General features: G+C 51.9%; 1 protein-coding gene across 1 annotated transcript; it reads left to right on the top strand.

Annotated features, from left to right (window-relative positions):
* Positions 1 to 2: 2 nt before the first annotated feature.
* On the top strand, positions 3 to 13,451 carry CSUI_000559 (uncharacterized protein). Its single transcript, XM_068060793.1, has 10 exons — positions 3 to 2,221; positions 3,174 to 4,488; positions 5,160 to 5,575; positions 6,173 to 6,374; positions 6,816 to 6,887; positions 7,495 to 7,604; positions 8,104 to 8,535; positions 8,832 to 8,946; positions 9,736 to 12,249; positions 12,706 to 13,451. The coding sequence occupies exons 2-9, from the start codon at positions 3,898 to 3,900 to the stop codon at positions 10,120 to 10,122; spliced, it is 2,325 nt and encodes a 774-aa protein (XP_067927230.1). The 5' UTR covers positions 3 to 2,221; positions 3,174 to 3,897; the 3' UTR covers positions 10,123 to 12,249; positions 12,706 to 13,451.
* Positions 13,452 to 13,804: the final 353 nt, after the last annotated feature.

Genomic DNA, 13,804 nt, shown 5'->3' with positions numbered 1-13,804 from the left:
AAGTCTTTAGGATCAGACTCAGAATGGCCGCGCTGGATACAACCGGCGGTACGGGAGTGGTTCCAGCCATCGCTCTGATCAGTCTTTAGTCGATGCTGACAATCACGGACACTGTTGGAAGGCTGCTTCCTTTGTTTAGGGGCTGCATGGCAGCTCTGGTGAGCCCCAGGTTCGTACAGTTTTGTGCATGCGTTCTGTCGTCTCGTACTGATGACTTTGATAGTTTAGGATCGCGTTGTTTGGAAATGACCTTTCGAGTGTAATCACAGGGGCGCTGTCGGTTCCCATTTATCTTGTGCTTGCGGCCTGTGTTGACAACACTTCATTCCGGCTCGCCAGTCGCGGTAGCTCCTCCCTGCCATCAAGCCTGTCGCCGGGTTTTCGTAGCCCTTGAAGCACAGGCGGGACAACAGGAGAAAGCCCACTGCAGGACAGACTGAGTGGTGGAAGCCTTTTAGGGGCGCGCCGTTGGGGGGGGGCAGGATCGGAGCTCCGAAGCCGGGGTAGTGACCAAAACCTCTGGTTGTACGCAAGTTTTACAAGCGACCCAACTGCTGCCTTCTTGTTGGTAAAAGAGAGAAGCGAAAATGGCCGAAGCCCGGGGAGCCGCACCAGCCGCGGCATCTTCTTTGTCTGACTCTTATCGGAACGAGCTGACGGTCGCCCTGCACGAGGTAAAAACTATCCGTCCGAACCGCGAGGTGTACGTACAACAAGGCGACGTTTTTGTCGAAAGCGATAAAACAGGAGCAACTGCGTTTCTGGAAGCGCGGCGGAGGGAGCTCAATCAATCGGGACCGACTGCTGTCTGCAAGTGAGCGATGAAGACATAAGTGCTTCCTAGTCCTGTCTTCCGTGAAGCGGGGAACTCGGATCGTTTCTAGGCGAGCGCTTTACTAGGAGACCAACCAGCGTACGCTTTCTCCAGTTTCGCGTTACTAAGTCCGGCCTTTCTTGAAGACGCTTTCACTCGTTCCAGGGTTACGTGTGTCCCGGTGCGCCCTGAGCTTCTCCAGAGAGCTTCCTGGTGTCCTCGCTCCTTCGGTGCCTCCTTTCTCGTAACGCAGCCGCGTGGTGCCGCGGTTTTCAGACCGCGCTGTACCTAGCCGGGACGCCAAAGTTCGAGCGACGCTGGCAACAATCTGGGAGATCCTCTGGTTTGTTCACGTGTAGCTCCCGTGACCTCCACGGTTCTACAACTTCACCGTCGTGTGTAGAGACACGCGCGGTGCCACGGTCGTTCTCGCAGCCGTCTTACTGAGGGTATTGCTGGTGTGGAGCTCGTTGTATGCGTTGGAATTTCCCGGGAAAGGTGATGCCAGAATTTCCGATACCCTTTACTGCGCGCGTAGGGGGACAGTGAGTGCCAGTGCACCGTCGTGTCTGTGCGGAACTCGGTGAACGCTCGAGAGTAGCAATGGTTTCTCAAGGGCGCTCACGCGCGACCCGCCCTTGCGTGGTCAATCTTACGCACCCGTGCGCGCACAAACAACTCACAAGTGTACTGGGGGGTTTGTCTCCTGGTCCGCAGAAGGTCCCGCCGCGATGGAAACGAGAAAGAGGAGGCCTCTGTTGAGCCGACTGTCATCGAGTTTTCTGGTTAATGTGTAAAGCGTAACAATGCGATCTGTTTTTTTCTTCACATCCTGACACGGGGCATACATTCCCGGACGTACCGGAAGGTACCGACTGGGAGGCCGCAGGTTACGTATACCATAGAAATCGAAGTTGCGTTCAAAAAACCCTCGTACTTGTATTCCTTCCGAACAGCCCTTCACACCTGGCGGACTGTAGATCCTTCTTCGGCGTGCGGCAGCAAGGCATGATTAACGCTGATGACGGGGCATACAAATAATCGCAGTAACTCGCAGCACACACGCAGTAGTAGTGAGACGACAAAATGATGCCCAGCAGTTCGGAGCGCCCCTCTCCAATCCTCATAAGAATTCGGTCTCACCTCTCCCACGTTACGGACGGTCCTTCAAAATTCAAGCGCCGGGGTGGAGAAGCAATGGCATGTCGGGAAGAAACACCTCCGGTACCAGTGCATCTCTTGTCGTCTTTTCGATCGCCTGGGCCTGACTGGTGGAAAGAAATGCAACCGCTTCGTTCTTTCGTGGTAACTGCAGCAAAAAGCATACTACGAGTATTCCGGCGAGGAGGGACTGAAACAGGGAAGTACTGAATCTGCACCGTGGGCGTGCCCCGTCTCTTCAACTAGGTAAGTGGGGCTATGTTTCCACTAGCGCAGTGTGGTGGTCGGTAGATCCTACAACTGACAGCAAACGGAAAGTAGACTCCACTGTATTGTAGCCATGGAGTCCAGCTCGCAAAAGCTGTCTTACGTTAATCAGACAGTTTACATTCATTGACAGAACTTTGTCTTGAAGGTGTTCTTACTGAAGGCGCTTTGGTCGCGGGAGCGCGTACGCGTGTAACGGCACTCCCCGGTGGAGAGGGGACAGGTCGAACATCCAATCGACGAGCCGATCAAGATGCAGAATCGATCGCGCTACAGTCATCGATTCTCAGGCTCTCTCTTGATTTGGCATCATCTTTTCGTTTCCGATAAGTTGGTTCTCGCTACCGCACAACTTGAACAAGATGAGTCGCTCTTCCCGTTTCTGATCTTCGCTGAAGACGATGCCCGTTTCTTTCCGCGTTCGCCAGTATGGTTCCGTCACTGAGCAGTACACAGTTCGCCCGTCTCCTCCGTTGCTCAACTCATGATGCCGGCATAGAAAAGAACTTTTTCGCCTAAGTTTTGATGTCGCGCGCGTCGCTTACTTGTTCGCTATTCCAAGATTGTAGGGTCGGGAGAGAACCCTGATGTACTGTCGGCACTGTCTTTGCTGCTGCCCCGGCAATGCTCTCTCCCAGACGTCACTTGGTGGCACCTAGATGCTTGAAACTCTCCGTCTTTTTTTCTCCCCAGGGAAGATCCGCGAAGCCCTGGTATTCTCGTACTTCTCATCTACGTTCAGTCTACTTCTCTGTGTTGCCCGGTTTTCGAGAAACATCCGGCACAGTCAGGTCTGTGGAAGGGTCGGGGAGGTTGTCCCTCCGGCCTCGCAGTTTCTCCTTGTTGACTGACTCGCGTGAAAGGCCAGACAGGGTATTTCACTTTTACATCAAGTTCTTTCCATCTGTTTGTTTCTCTTTCCGCTCGACAGTCTTCGTCCGTCGTGCTATCCCTCGGCGGGGTTCCTTCCTATCTCTCCTAGTTTTTGCTTTTTTTTTAATCCCTGAACCGCGGAGGAATGCCAATATCTTCTGTGCCGGTCGATCTCACTCTTCTTTCTACACCGCCACTCCGCCCTGCCTCCGGTTCTGCCGCCACTGCGGCGGCCCCGCCACTATCTGCAATCGAGGCGGCGGGACTGGTGACAACCGTAGAGTCTACACCTCCCTCAGATACTTGCTGTTCTGTTCCAGGCACCGAGACACCGAAGACCCCTCCGGGGGCATTCGGAATCTCTTCGGCTCTAATTGTATCCCCGGGTGCTCCAAAGAAAAAACGACGTCGACTAGGGCCGGGGCAGCATCTATCTTCCGCGCTCTCTCCTTCGTCTTTGGATTCTTCCCCTGCTTCACCGTCTTCCCTCGTGCCGCTGTCCTCTCCCCCGTTCGCTTCTGTGGACTATTCATTTCACTGCTTGTCTGGGTCCACTAACTGTTGTCTTGCCTCGCCGTTGTCTCCATCCTTCTCTTCCGTCTCATCTTTCTCTCCCTGTGCGAGGTTCGCGGAAGGTTCTAGCGAAGCGGCGAGCTCCCCCAGAGAGCACCGTTGTACTCCTTCTTCTCACAGAGCAGAGAGAGAGACAGGCAAGGAAAATGAGGAGACGTCGTCCTGTACTACCTCACCACGAAGTCCCGTGAAGATCGAGGCACAGTCCGATGATGAGGCGGGAGGACGGTGTGGGCTTGGGCACAACCAGAAGAGTGACAGACAGGGAGGGTACACCCTTCAGACTGAAGAAGATGGTTTCCACGAGGAGGCAAACCTTGCCACCAGGGAGCAGAACAACGGCCACCGCTAACGTGACACGTCTGAGCGCTTCGTCTTCTTTAGGATCAGAGACAACAACGAAGAAAGAAAGTCAACGTACTGTGAAAAACTCCCCACGAAGTATTCAGAACGGATGTGTGGAGACGACAGAAGCCGTGGGCGTGCGGGGTGTAGCAAAGTACACAAGGGCAAAAAAAGGGAGAACTAACGATCTGAACCGAGACAAAGAAAGAGACTCCCTTCATGTGCTTCGGAGAGGCAAACGCATCAAAACTGTAGCAAGTACCTACACTCTCAAGACACCCGAAAGTGGCGTCATACAAGAGGCAGGACACTGTGTAAACGAGGGAGAGAAGCAGGCGGAGGACACTGTGTCAGAGGATCAGAGAACATGGGTTCGAATTCTCTCTGTTCCATCCTGGTACTCCTTGGCTAGTACTGTCTGCAGCTACGGCTATTTCTGCATGGAACCGAATCAAGTAGGGAGAGAGAGATATTTCCGTCGTAAAAAGCCGTCTCCTTTGCCGGGCTGAGTATCACAGGCCAGTCAGGTGTAGATTTGTTGGGTCGTTATGTGTCAGCTGCCCTCCGCACCACCGTTTTCATAGTTCCCGTTCCCGTCTGTGTGTGTGTGTGCGTGAGGTGATGCTGTATGTGCTCTGCCTCGAGTATCTGGCCCCATATGAACCCCTGCTTTTCATGTTGCTATGTGGATATATGTTACGGACCACGGCGCTATGGCTCTTCTTTCCATTATTAGTGAAATCTCAGTCTCTTCTCTCGTGTAAGTCGCCTTTGCCATTACGCATGCTGTACGTACCAACTCCGTGTCCTCATATCTATATATCTGCCTATCTATCTGACTGTTTTCTTCTTGCCCAACGGACTGATCACTCTACACTGCACAACACCATATTTCCCTCGTCTTCTTCGTTCTCTCGTCTTCTGTGGATGCGTGGTTCATTCAGCTGCACGACGTTGAAGCCCCACACTTAAGTGCCACCTGTGGCTTTTCGCGCAGTGTCTTTATACACAAGGGTGACAGTAAAAGCTTCGTCGAGGCGGGCCGTGTCACCCAGCCCAACACCACCGCTTCTGTTATGTGATCTCTCCTTTGCTTCTCTTTTTCACTGCGTCCTGTATTTCTCAGTGGAAGCCCCCTACACCGCCGTCACGTGCTATGTCTGCTCGTCCAGCACACAATGGTGAAGTAGGCTCTCCAATTACCTGCAGAGGAGACGTCTCTGAAAGCACTGGGAGACACAGACAGTCAGAAGGCCTTCCTCAGCAAAACTGTCTTTCCCTGGGTTTGGAAAACGGTCACGTTGCCTCTGTTCGCAATGCGCCATGCGGCGGCAGAAAATCTTTGAGAAGCAAGGCAGTGCATGCGAACCCAAGCACACATGTTGACAGTGGAATAGGAAGAGAAAAACAGGGGAAGGAAGAAAAAGAAAGCGAACTTGGAGTTGAGCTGGGAGGTGTATTTGAACGGCCCTTGCGGTATGGCGAATACATGCAAAAATGCTGCGACATCCGGTTGACCATGGATGGCATAGGCAAGCTGAGGTAAATAAACCCGATCAGGAGGCGCCGTCCTTACTGTATGGGGTTCGTACGTAGATGCCTATCGCCGAGATACACATCTATCAGTGTGCGGGTTAGCGATGGTTGTATATGAAAGATACGCCGGGATGTGTAGTCTACGTGTATAGGCGGACTGTTTATGCTTCTCGATCCAAACTCTCCGGGGTTGTTTCGGCATCTTACGCTCGACCTTGGACCGTATCCGTCCTGGGAAGCAATGCGGTCGAGGTGGGATGAAGCCCGCGATACTGAAGTAGTGTGTAGCTGCTTTTGAAACTACAGTACGCAGTTCCAAGCACCTGACAGGCCATTCGTCTCGCGTCAAGCACCGCATAGCGGATGCCCGCCTTCACCTTGACTGCGGGAAGATCATAACGCTCCATACATCAGCAAGTATACATGTATGTGTGTAGTCAGTGTGACGTCACATTGGGTCAGAACTGGTACCTGTAAATTGGCGGACAGCCGCAAGTGATTGAAGGCCATTCACCGTAGAAACACCTGAGTGGTGTATTGCTGCAGTATGGAATGATTCTGTTTCTCTCTTCTTTTTTGTTTCGTGTTGTGCTGTCCCAACAGGATGGAGTGCGGAGACCGAAATGCGAGCGGGGAAGGCTTTAGCCCAGAAGATGAAGAAGAACTAGTAGGACAAGTTCAGCGCATGTGCCGACTGTCTCCTGGTGACTTAGAGCACGTGCAACACTTTTGGAGAAAACATCCACAGGCGGCACGTGCTCGATTTGGCCTGCTCTTCCGCAGTCCGACCCTGTGGGAAGATATAGTAAGAAATCTGCGGTTGTTTCTTGAGATTCCTAAACCCAAGGACCCCTTGTTGGTCGGATGGTAAAAGATAAATGTGACGGAAGAAACGTATCACATTTGTGCGTGTATGTCGAATGGGAGTGGAAGGCAGCCATCGAGGGATCATCCGACAGGGGTAGGGGAGAGTTCAGTCTTTGGTCGGACGTCAAGTATATGCGTGCGAATAGCTATCGACAGCCGTAGACATATGTATATATGTACGTTCGTATACGTATCTATATATAGATGTGCATGCCCGCAGGCTCCCTCTCTTAGGGTGTCCCTGAACATTTGTACATCGACGCGGATGACGCATGTATGTACCTCTGCATATGCGCACGGCTCTCTTTTGTCTTTCTCCCGTTCGCTTGGTCACTTGACAACTCTCGATGCATGTGTCGTGGCTTTCTCGTCTGTCCAGGTGAAGACCGTTACCATCTGCAATGTCCGGTGGAAGCAGAGCTGCGTTATGAATGATCTTTTCTGTCGGAGGGTAAGAAAGTAACTTGCCTCGACTCGAGTTCCTTCTTCGAACCCAGCGTTTGATGTCGTATCGGCCGCAGCAAGCCACCGTATTTTACAGTATCTGGCGTTTCAGACCAAGGCTAAGGCCTGCCTTTCCGAAGGTCAGAGGAGAGTCAGTCCTTTTCTCCTACTAACTGCATCGTCTGACATGCTGTGCTACATCCCGTCGTCAACTTCGAGCTTTCTCTTCGGATGAGGGAGGATCGTAGTGTTTAAAGGGGCATACGTTGTATCAAGTCTGCGACACCGACAACGACGAACTTTCATAAGTCAGTTTGTTTTCACCTCTATCGAGTGAGAGATATAAATCTCTACAGTGTTGTGGAAGACACTTCCTCATGAAGGTCTCAGAGGTTATGAAGCGCAGGCTATATCTCCTCTGGTTTTCTTGTGATGACGATGATAGACTCAACCCTGGTTCTTGTGCTGGTACTCTTGTTCGCTTTCAACTCTGCTCTTTCTTTTGCCTTCATGTGGTACTTCTGTCCCTGTTCGTTCGAGTAGATCGTCAGGCTTTTCTTCTTCATCTTCATTTTCACTCCTTGCTGACTTGTGTTTGCTCCTCATCCGTCCAGATCAGTTCTTTTCCTGGCAGTTTCCCTTCGCCTCTCGATTTTCTTCGTTTTGATGCAGAGGACCTCCCGCGCCTCGCTGGCACGGGGTATCGAGGAGATCGGCTACTCAGGTACCAATCGATGCATGCGCATGCCCTAATAGTCAAAAACTAGTATCTCCAGTCCTCGTATCCTAGGAACTTTGGTCTTGAGCTCTCATCTACTCCTTACAGCATTCATACTGAAAAAATGACGGAACGTATCAATCTCTTTACCAATTGACACGTCGTCTTCTTGAGTTGGACTGACAACCCAAACGTTCGCGGAGTTTCTCACAGCGTCACTCTGTGAAATCTTTCACGCCCGAAGCTCCAGGACGTCTTACTTGGTGGCATGGGTCCATCTACAGCGGGAACCACGAAATAGCTCGGTTCACTAAAGCGACTGAATCCCGTGTTTACCTCTCATCGTCGCTTCTTCGCGTATCAGTCATGGAGTGTGAAGGGTCTGTTATACTCCTTGGCGCAGAAACCTCGTACTCTCGTGGAGGTGGGACTGTGTGTACGTTTCTGCTATAGCTCGTCTTTTTGACTTCGGTAGTCCCACAGATGCGTGTCTCTATTTCTGCAGACTCGCGCACAGGATTGTAGATGGTTCTCTTGATCTTCGCCAACTTGACGTTGGACCTCCCCCTCCTCTTACACGGCCAAATCTTTCTTCTGAGCGTTTACTTGACTCAGAGCTCGAAATGAACAGTCTGACTGCGAAGCAGTCTCCGCTGTCTAGTGCCTTGTCTCCTTCGCCGACTTCTCTTAACGACGGGGAAACTCCTGCGACTGGTGCAACGTCGCGGCCGAGTCGATCTGCAAGGACGCAGCAGGCAACAGTTCAGCAACGTGCAGCAGGAGGGATCGAAGGAGAGGATATGGAAAGAGAGAGACTAAGGGATGTGCTCATGAAGCGTCTTCTAGCGATTCATGGTATAGGGCCGTTCGCGGCGCAGAATGTTCTCCAGTTGTTGGGATTCACTGAGGTCGATGCTTATGACTCTGAGACTATCAGGTAAGGAAAGGTGAAGAAAAGAAGAGAGGCGAAGGCTAAGAGAACTGTCTTTCTGTCTCTTCCCGCCCAGCCAGCCATCTGGTGATGAGTCTGCGCCTATAGATTAGATCGTGTATGACGTGTAGGAGGTTGGAGCAGGGAAGAGAATCTTCATGGGTGCCGGTGGAGAGTGAGAACAGATAGAAAGTCATCGGATGATGTTAGCCTGCTTTGGGGACCCTCGTCTCGTGGGGTCGTCGGTTGGAAATGGTTTATGCCCTTCCACGTCGTACTGTGATCTCTGACTTTTCTTTCAGACACATGGAAGAAGTTCACGGGATTAAACGGAAGACTGTACGCGAAGTTCATGAGCTGGCACGAAAGAGATTCTTACCTTACAAGCCCTATCAATTTCTCGCGTACTGGTATGAGGTATGGCTTTCTTTCTTTCGCTCGTGCGCTCTGTGAGACTGTTGCCCACCTTTGCAAAGAGTCTTCAGTGAACGTCTCTTTTCACCTACTATGACGGCCGGACTAGAAGCCTCATTTCTCACGGCGGTGTTTTATGAAGATGTACGATCCCACGTATATCGATGACCAGAGCTGATATTTTGCATGAGGCCGGCTATTCAGAAGCCGTTCGATACACAGAGATGGGCCACTCAAGGCCTGGAAACACAGACTACCAATCGCGGCGTGTACTTTGGAGGAACCAGGATAGGATGCATTCTTGGTGTAGCATGAGCGCCAGTGGTCGCCGACATCACGAAAGAGGCCAATTTGTACGTATTAGCGTGTACGTGAACGGTTGGGCGCCTCACGGAAGGCACCAACGCTACCTAGGAGCTGGTTTGACCGACGAACTCTTCTAACCGGAGATGTCTCAAGTAGCCTCAACGAAGCGCAAGCAGATTGCATGTATTGACAGAGGAAGCGGTCCAGAACGCCAAAGAGACAATTTCCTCAGGGTATTGATCTTGGTTCTCCCGCAGCTAATTGAAAGCACGTCCGCTCGGAATAGTAGAGGCAGGGAAGCGCGTCACATGCAACTCCACTCAAACGTACTGGTGTGTCTCTGTTCGCCTGTCTCCTCCACTGTACGGCGCGTCTTCATCTCCCCAGGGGTCAAGTTCTGAGGGTGTGAGCTGGAGTAGAGAGAACGGGATGGCCGGTTGACAAGCGCCTGGGTGGTGTATCTCAACTGTTTTTCTGTTTCTTCAGCTGTGGCAGTACTACGAGAAGAAAGTAGGAAGTGTATCCCTGTATTGGACAGATCAGAATTCGTGCTTTTTACTACAAGACAACAAGCACTTGCAACATCCCTCCGTCACGGCAGATGGTAGTATGCCTGCGTATCTTTCAGCACCTGAAAGATCTCCGGGTTCACTTCTGAAACAAATCTTAAAAAAGGGTGGGCTTGCGTTCATACACATTCCGCCCAGGCAGATGCTCGCGCAGAAGAAGGATTGCGTCATCACCTCGGAAGTCAAGTCTGAAACGCAGTCTACTAAGGAAGCGACAAAGAAGGCGAAAACTGCTTCGTCTAGAATCCAGAGAACACCTTGGGGGAAAAAACGCGAAAAACGACTGTTGAGTGAAGCAGTGTAGTTACGTCATAAGGGACGGTCTTGTTGCCAAGGAATAAGACGGTACGATGGCTGTTTTCAGAAAGAGGCTAGGACAAGTCGCTGACAGTTCCTGTATGTTTACTTGCGCGGTTTCTCCTTTACTTTTTGTACAACATCTCGTGTCTGTTGTGAAGGGAGACTAACTAACTGTGAGGTTTCTTGATCCACTCCGGATCAGGCGGGGTTTTCAGGGTGCAGTTTTTGCTTCCTTTGAGTACGTAGTTGCAAGCCATACAAACCGAAGGAAGGCTTTTTCACGGTGTGGTGAGTTGTCAGGGACCGTTTGGTTTGCGAAGAAAAGAGGAAAACCCGGGGACAAGGGTTCAAATAGGGGAAACTGGGAGGGAGCCTCACTCGAGGTCGCGAACTCGGAGAGCCGCGAAGCTCACTGGCTTCTACAATGGAAGGGCCTCCAGTACCTGGCTAAGCCACTCGATGTGATAGTCCGCACTAAATGCGTGATCAGCTGAGACTGATTGATACTCACGACTTCGTTCTAGCTTCTTAAGGTTCCGCTGGGACGAGCGCTAGTCTGCCGGTGTGTATACAGGGTGCCGTTTTCCAGTACACAGGTGCCCTTCGGTCGTCAGTCCGGAGGGAAGCAGCGGGCACTCCTTGGTCCATTGAATCTTGTTTCAATAATGAATTCACGTAATATGGCCTGAGGAGTGCCGGCTGCTTCCCTCCGGACTGACGATCAAGGGACGTGGGTGGGAAGGGCAGAGGATACTGAGGAAAGCGGACAACCTAGTACGGCAGCTCTGAAGTTTAGTGCCAGCGGAAGCTTTGTTCTCAGAGGGGACTCTCAAGGACCGCACTGGGTTTTCGTGTGTGGGTAGTAGAAGGGGCCTGGGTAGACGGCACGTGACAAATGCTTTGTGGCAGCAGGGGATTGCGTGTAGACAGGCATCGAATCCTCAAGGTAACAACTGCCAGGTGTTCACCTCCATGGGTGTCGTGTAAGAATTGTGTGAGTGTAGTGTAAGCTATTATCCTTCTCTTGAAGTATAGCCGCAGTTCATGTTTCATTGATTACATCGGTAATTGCACCAGCAACACACGGATACCCGTGGCAACATGTGTAAGTAGACAAGCGTACAAGAACACGGACCGTGGGCGTGGCTTCGCTCCACTTAGCTTTCGGTGTGCGGATCTTCGCGGTGACAGAAGAACTCCGTGATATCCCTGAGTAGGCTGATCAGCTGTCGAGGCTCTGATATATTGCGTTACGTAAGACACTCTCCTGCATGAAAGCGGGTAAGCCCGACTTTTTTTTGGCAGAAGGCCTAGATGATGAGGCAAGGGTTTCCCGTCTCTTTGTAAACAAAGCAGATAACAGACACTCTCTCTCTTCGTGTGCGTCTGCACGCTAGTATGTCTGAAGTGAGCTTCGCTCAGGGTGCTCCAGGCTTGGATCGTGTCGGTCGGCTACGAGCTTCCAGGTGCACCGGCGCTCCTGCGCTTGAAGCAGCGAGCGTGTGTATCGTTGAGGGGCTAGACGGTGTTGCAAGGACAGCCGAGCCATCGGCACGCTCAGTTCACTTGTCTATCCGCGGAGGTGGACGCTTCTGTGTCTCGTCTGTGGGGTCCCGCTAAGCAGTGGCGTGCATTACTTCCGTCGACCAAGCCTGAGATAGAAGACGCTATTTTTGTCGATCAGCTCCTGGCAGCACGTTTGAATCGTTTGTGTGCTTTTTGCGGCCTTTACATTGTTGTGGAGTGTCTCTCCAAGGCTTGTGATTGTGCGTGGAATAGTGTCGGTACGGTGCACTCCCACGAAGTAGTATGCACTCACGATCCAAAGGAAGAGAAATATCTTCTCTGATATTCTTCTTGGCGCGATGCGAATGGCGTATCGGAGTTTTTGTCAAAAAGTATTCGGTAGGCTCCGCAATGTCGGAGCAACGTATGTATCTCCGGGCTGCCGGCTGTATTCTGAGGTGCATGTAAACGGGCGCTTTAGCAAACAAAGAGACGCCCCGGTAGAGTTGTGACAAGGAAGCACAGACAGGTGTTCGGTAGGAGTATTTTTCGAGATCGGCGTTCCCTCCTTGTTCATGCCCGAACAGTGCTCTTCAATGGTGTTGCACTTTGGTCACCTCAGTGTGTAAGTGTGCCCTGTCCGGTGACAACAGCGCTTCCAGCGTTTTGCGGACCGCTTCGTCCGAGAGACTCAAGAACTGGTAGTAGTAGTCGGAGTCGTGTTTAGATGTGCATGGAGGGCGCACCCGGTCTTGCCAGAGTTGGATCGGCTGAAAGGACCTTCTTGATGTCCTGCAGTCTGAGGTAGAGTTCCTTGTGGTTGAAAAATGACGTTCTGTTTTTCTGTCCCGCATGCGTAATTTTGGCAATGAGGAAAATCTGAATGCCTGGTTGATTTCCGCGAGACCAAGGTCGGTAGTATCTCATTGTAAGAGCGGGGAGACGGGGGAGAAGTTACGGCATTGACCCTTGTCATGCGGCTCGCAAGCGGGACGGTGGCTCTTACTTTTTCGGCCAAGATACTGGAGCAAGTGCGCGGTTATTTCCTTTTTCGTGCCGCAGTAAGCTTCGGGTCTTTCAGTGTGTAAGTGTTAGACTTTTGCTCGTGTCCCGAATTCGGTGTGCTGTCGAATCAACGCCGACCCTCGCTGTGATCTTGCGGCGAACAGGTCTGTTCCTGTGTTTCGTTTTGCCATGAAGATGATCGAAACCATTTTGCGTCCACACTGTTACACCACATACTCCGCGTTGACCAGAGAAAAGCAGCTGGAAGAATCTGTCAGTTCTATATGCTGCGCTACTTCCGGTGTTCGTATTCGAACGCCATGGGACCCGTCCGCCCGATGTCAACCTGGATGAAAAAGTGTAATCCTGCAAATTAGAGGGCCGCACAGCGGGCTCGGGATCTTTTCTGGAGGGTAAACACAACCTTGCTGCTGTTTTGTCTTCGACAGCACCGGGGATTGGCGGCTGGTAGATGAGCAACCCTAAACTGGATTCTACTATTCACTAGCTGTTTCGCTGAAGCGTGAGAAAACACATCTTAGTACCCACGGCCGAAGGAGATTCAACTACGATGAGCCGTTCCGACACGACGTAGCTGAATCTTAAAACATCGAATTTGCTGCTGGTTTCCCTGGTGCCTCCTTTCTGGTCCGTTAGCTTGTACACACACCGCAAACGCCTCGAGCCTACCTCACCAGAGACGCGATTCTGACAATGCTGCGCGAAACTGTAGTATCGTTGTTTATGCGGCCCTGTCGGGGGGTGCTCCTTTGAACTCGGACATTCGCTTCCGTGCACGTGGACCACGACTCAAGTACTGTGGGGTGTGGTAGGTAACTGTGGTGCGCCGTGGCCTACTCCGTGCAACCCATGACTCACGCGTGCGGGTGCGAGAATGCAGACTGAAGAGGTGACCACAGTCGTGCGAAGTCAAGACTGAACGATCAAGCAGTTCTTTTTCATGACCGGGGCATCCTCGCTTCCGCGAGCAAAACAAACGAGCTTTCCGTCTGCGGGCGAGCCCTATCTGGCCGTGGCCGGCTGGTAATGTAGCGCGTTCGCGCATACGAGATCCATTCTAACAGAAGGAAGTTTCAACACAAGCGAACAGACCTAACATCGCCCGCGTTTCACCACTGGTGCCCGCAGTAGCGGTTTCTGTTGAAACGGCTGTA

Source organism: Cystoisospora suis (genome assembly GCF_002600585.1).
Source record: "Cystoisospora suis strain Wien I chromosome Unknown contig_216, whole genome shotgun sequence".
Lineage (NCBI taxonomy): Eukaryota > Apicomplexa > Conoidasida > Eucoccidiorida > Sarcocystidae > Cystoisospora > Cystoisospora suis.
This window is presented reverse-complemented; position numbering and strand designations above follow the sequence as displayed.

Coding starts and splice junctions, on each gene's coding strand:
- CSUI_000559 (XM_068060793.1), top strand. CDS start 3,898: ATGATGAGGCGGGAGGACGGTGTGGGCTTGGGCACAACCAGAAGAGTG. Junction 5,576..6,172: donor GATGGCATAGGCAAGCTGAG/GTAAATAAACCC, acceptor CTGTCCCAACAG/GATGGAGTGCGGAGACCGAA. Junction 8,536..8,831: donor TATGACTCTGAGACTATCAG/GTAAGGAAAGGT, acceptor CTTTTCTTTCAG/ACACATGGAAGAAGTTCACG.